The sequence below is a fragment of the Engraulis encrasicolus genome, chromosome 2 (genome assembly GCF_034702125.1).
Source record: "Engraulis encrasicolus isolate BLACKSEA-1 chromosome 2, IST_EnEncr_1.0, whole genome shotgun sequence".
In the NCBI taxonomy this organism is placed as follows: domain Eukaryota; kingdom Metazoa; phylum Chordata; class Actinopteri; order Clupeiformes; family Engraulidae; genus Engraulis; species Engraulis encrasicolus.
The window spans coordinates 24,606,995-24,611,994 of record NC_085858.1 but is presented as its reverse complement, the minus strand read 5'-3'; the positions used below and the strand labels follow the sequence as shown (position 1 = coordinate 24,611,994).

Here is a 5,000-nt window from a genome sequence, read left to right as displayed (position 1 = left end):
GAATCTACTGACATCCTCATTGTCATCACGGTTCACAGAAAAAAAATCCAAGTATTGTTTGGCTTGCAACACGAACCAACTTTCCGGTTCCCAAACGCTTAGATTTTCGCCAACATGCCAATCGGTTCAAGATTAGGTGCGAAAAACGGCTCTGGCACGGTTTTCTGTTGACCTGAACATGCCTTCAGTGGTCCAGCTCTAAGTAAGGTCCACCACCCCGAGCTGACCCCTGACCTCTGTGTGTGTGTGTGTGTGTGTGTGTGTGTGTGTGCAGATGATCCAGACATATGTAGAACACATCGAGCGCTCCAAGCTGCCAGCCACGGGAAGCGCCCAATCAGAAGGCACAGGCAGCCGATCGTGAGTATCCAGTACTGTGCTGCACCTGCACGCCAGAGATTTACACCTACCTAACCCATACTGTACCTGTCATTTCTTCTTTAGTCCTTTCTTTCTTTCTTTCTTTCTTGCTGTCTTTCTTTCTTTCTTTCTTGCCTTCTTGTATTATGCATGCAGAGATAGCACTTCTCTTTGCATTTCTCTCAGCCAACTGTTCTATCCAAATCGACTGCCAGTGCAGTGTGCAGGTGGCCAGTGAAGCTACTAGGTACTAGGTAACATAGCAGATTACGTAACAAGTGGAGGGCAAATCTGTGAATACAGTTGGCTTTATACAGGTGGCTATTGTGATAGATATTGTGATATTGATAGAATAAAACATGTCCTTGGATCGGAATGACAGCAGTTTGACTTGACAGGAGCTAACAGAGTTGAATAACTTTAAGTTAAGGTTTGAGAAAAATAAGAGAACGCACACATAGCCAGGGAGGTGAGTTCAAAAGGACTGTTAGAATAAGACATTCTTTTGTTTTTTTCAGCAGGGTTTTTGGTTGCCCTAGAGATGGCGTTGCTAAGTGCAGCATGATGTTGTCTATTAGTGATTGTCTGACTCAAAAGCTTGTCTGCACCCATCACCCACTGGTTGCTTTGCTTTTGTAAGGAGACATAAAACATAGGGCCAATGCTATGTTCTCTATTAGCTTAATAACCTTTTATGGTAAATTGTAGCAACACTGCTATAAGCCATGCCTGAAATCGTCTCGACAGTAATGGGCGCGTGTAACAATGAATTTTCCGGGCTGTGAAAATGTATGCGCACATTCATTCCCTCTGTTGTCACATCAACCACCACGCCAAGACTGTCCTGACTGATGTAGGCACACACACGCTGTTGACCTTTTCCTGGTTGGCTGCTCCGAGTTGGTATTCTGCTCCTGAGATATTTGAGATTGGTGTTGTGTGTGTGTGTCCTTCAGAGACTGTGCGACAGAGATGCTAAAGGGCTGAAATTAGATGAAGAGGGAGGATGTGAGAGGATGGGAGTTGCATTGGTGTTTTTTTTTTCTGCTGTGCTTCTTCAATCGTTCAGTGTTATTATGCTGAAGTTAATGTGGATGAATTGCTGTTAGTAGCACAGAGGATAGATTGATGGCTGAATCAGGTGGTTTGTTTGTTTGTTTGTTTATTTATTTATTTATTTGTTTATTTGTTTCTTCCGAGTGGTGTTAAGGTTTCTAAATGTGATGTGATTGCTAGCCGTCCCTATGGTGCCTAACACTGCTTTAGGCATAGTTTTTACTGTGTACAGAAAGATATCCCTCAATTTCAACACCTAGTTTTACAAGTGAAAATGCTATGATGCCATTTGCTAACAGTCTGCCATAGTCCTATACATTTCCATCATATTGGGTGTGGCATGTCATTACTCCATCATTAGCTGTGTATGTTAAATATTATGAGTGCCTGCCTCCATTCATCTGGGAGTACTTTGTGCATCGTTTGATTGTTGCTCCTTGTACTAAAGCATGTGCAGAGTGTCATAGTGTGTTGCATGTATAGGATGGGTTAACAAACACTAAGGTAGTTAGTAGCATGTGTATTGTCTTTTGTGTTAGATGTAGTGCATGCTCTTTGATCAGTAGTAATATGTACCACACTTGATGTTGTAGTACTACAGGGATGTCAAACTCTGTGTAGTTTTATTTGGCCAGCCAATCATTTGAAATGGGTATTACAGTTGGCCCACATTAATATGTGGTAATGCGACTTGAACACAACAATTTGTGCATGGGTGGGCCGAGGCTAGTGTAACAGCTCAAGTGCATCAGTAGTGAAATATTATACTCATTATTTATGCATTACTGTATATAATGCAATATACAGTAAAATTGGAATGAGTGTGAAATTTGTCTGAACAAGTTCAGTCCATTTTTAAATAAATATTACGTTTGGACCACAATGTCATCCCAGATGTTGATTTTGACTCACTACACTGCGAATTTGAGTTTGACACCCCTGCCTGCATAGTGTGTATGTTTTTTTGTCTTGTTTGTAGAGATTATGTAAGTTTGTCCTTTTTTGTGTTCTGTATGTTCCTAACCGCCATCTCTCTGGTCCGTTCCTTTGTGCCTATACTGCTTTGCGTGTGCTCTCCAGCCGGCACACCTGGAGGAAAAGGTAATTCTGACACGATTCTCTGCATCCCTATTTGACCAATCCAAATCCAGACTCATTTCTGACCCAACCAATCCCTGACCCCCTTGTTGGCTTGTCAATCCTTCTCCCTAAAAAAAAACCTACCAATTAGATTTCATTATGCAGAATGCAAGAGTCCTATCTTTCCTCTGGCGGTTCACATGTTTTATTTGTTTTAGTGAGGGTGTGTTGTGTGGTGGTTTGTCTATATTTTGGTTATTGTTGTTAGATGTTCTCACTCTTCTTTTTATCATCCCAGTGTAACCTTATTAACGATGTGTCATGCCACTGACTTGAGTTGCTGTATTTTCAAATGTAGGTGTGACTTTGAGATGGACACTCACTGCTTCCTTTTGTTTTTTTTCTTGCCCTTTTTCTCTTTCTCTTTTTTTATCTCTTCTCCTTCCATTCCTTATATCGCTCCACTTTATCTTCCCTCGTTTCCCCCACTCCTCTCTCTTCACCTTCTCCTCTTCACTGTTCTTCTCTCTCCATCGTCCTCCTCTTCTCCCACCCCTTTCTTTCTCTCTTGTCCCTTGTGGTTTACACTACCTCTCATTCATCCATCCATCCATCCCTGTACATCCCAAACCCTACCTCGCCCCTGCCCCTCTCTCTCTCTCTCTCTCGCTCTCTCTGTCTGTCTCTTTCCCCTCTGGCAGTAAGACGGAGCGGCCCTGCTCGCTGACGATGGATGGGATGGTACGTGGGGGTGCCGGGGGGGTGAGGATGCTGCCTGACTGGCAGGGTGGGGACCTCGGGCGGCACAGCTACACGTCAGGCTACCAGGTGTGCTAGATAGCGTAGGCTCGCTCTCCCCCGACTCCCACCTCCTCCGAACGGAGGGAGGGAAAGGGGGAGGAAGGGAGGGAGGAGCCTAAATCATGTCACCATGACTACCACCGCCAACAATCCACTCACAGCGACCAATCCTGTCACCTGCCACTGCTGGTGTCACACAGTGGGGTTTTTAAACGCCCTATTTGTTCATATGAAGTGGGTACTCGTAGAGAAGAGTCGTCTATAACCACAATGCTGAAGCAACGGGACAAACAGATATCAGTCTTCTGCTCTGGATGCAAAATTCATAGTTGTGGTGTTCATGTGCTGATCATGTACATCAATTACCACACCCAATTGATAAATACAGGATTAGAAGATGAGGGTGTGGAGCAGTGTAGTTTCATATCCTGCTGTACAGGAAATGTGTAGGGCTACATAGACCAAGTTTTATTGGCATAGGTTTATTGGTACCCAATACTACTAGTACTAGATACGATTTAGTCGATCCTAGGGAATCTTTAATACTACTGCTAATACTAACACCATGTATGATAATTAGTAGGAGTAGTGATAATAAATAGCAGCAGTAGTATTAATATCATTAATAGCATTGATAGATTTCAGTTACAGATTTCCATGGTGACACCATCAAGGCCAGTGGGGAGGTTGCTCCATCACATCGTTGGGTGTTCACGTTTTTTGTTTCTCAAGTGGCGTCCACTGTCTGTGTCCATCCTGACGCTGAGGCAAGAGGCGCTGAGGTGGAGTCACAGTCCGACCCACACATCCACCAGGCCTCATGTTTCAACACACTCACTGTCTGCTTCACCGCAAAGTCATTGTGAAGAGCACACAGTCACACCACGAAACAGCACGGTCAAGTGGAATGCTGTCACTAAAGCCGGACACTGTCTTAAACACCAGACATGAGATCCCATCCCACTCTATGTGAGCCGTTGGTCCTAAATCATATGTAACATATGTAACTCATTTTCAGAGGTGTATATGGTAAAAGTAGAAGTACTCTTGCAGTGTATTTACCTTATTAGGTGCAATGAGATATATGGTGCATAAACTATGTAATATCATACCGCCGGTGTTGTATTTACATCAGTAAGAGTACTTCTGCTTCTTCTTTATACACCTCTACTCATTTTACATACAGACGTCACGTCATATTTAAAGCAGTTGAAAAAAGCAGTTGAAAATATCACCACGATGGCAAACACTGAGGCAGTGGGGTTCATATTCAGGTGAGGCACAACATGTATGCGACTTATGGTTAAATGATGTCCTAGCAATACTATATGATCCCTGGTGTATTTGTTGTCTTCAACATCAAGCCAAATGCCAATTTCCTTAGGCATTAATGCTACATTCCAGACTTCATCAAGTGGGAAGTGGGATATGGGACGTATCCTATGCATCTGAATTATACCAGCTCCAGGGGGTTGAGGTTGAGTTCCCCCTGGGTCCCACTTTGATGGCCGTTCCAATGCACTCTTCATAGTTGAAGGTAGGATAAGTGCCACGTCCCACTGGTCTGGATTGGGCCTGAAACACACCATAATACTAGCCTGGGAACTCCCATTCTGCCTTTTGTTCTACACAATCGTTTCGATCTGAAATCTCACTTGTGATTAGGTCTGGTGTTAACCAGGCAACCATAATACAGTTTCTCC

General features: G+C 43.6%; 1 protein-coding gene across 1 annotated transcript in view; it reads left to right on the top strand.

Moving 5' to 3' along the window:
- mapk8ip3 (mitogen-activated protein kinase 8 interacting protein 3) overlaps positions 1-5,000 on the top strand; it is a 55,218-nt gene that overhangs the window by 6,549 nt on the left and 43,669 nt on the right. The window contains exons 4-6 of the mRNA XM_063184537.1: positions 275-360; positions 2,497-2,517; positions 3,198-3,237. Coding sequence (XP_063040607.1) covers positions 275-360; positions 2,497-2,517; positions 3,198-3,237 — 147 coding nt within the window. The remainder of the gene's footprint in view (positions 1-274; positions 361-2,496; positions 2,518-3,197; positions 3,238-5,000) is intronic.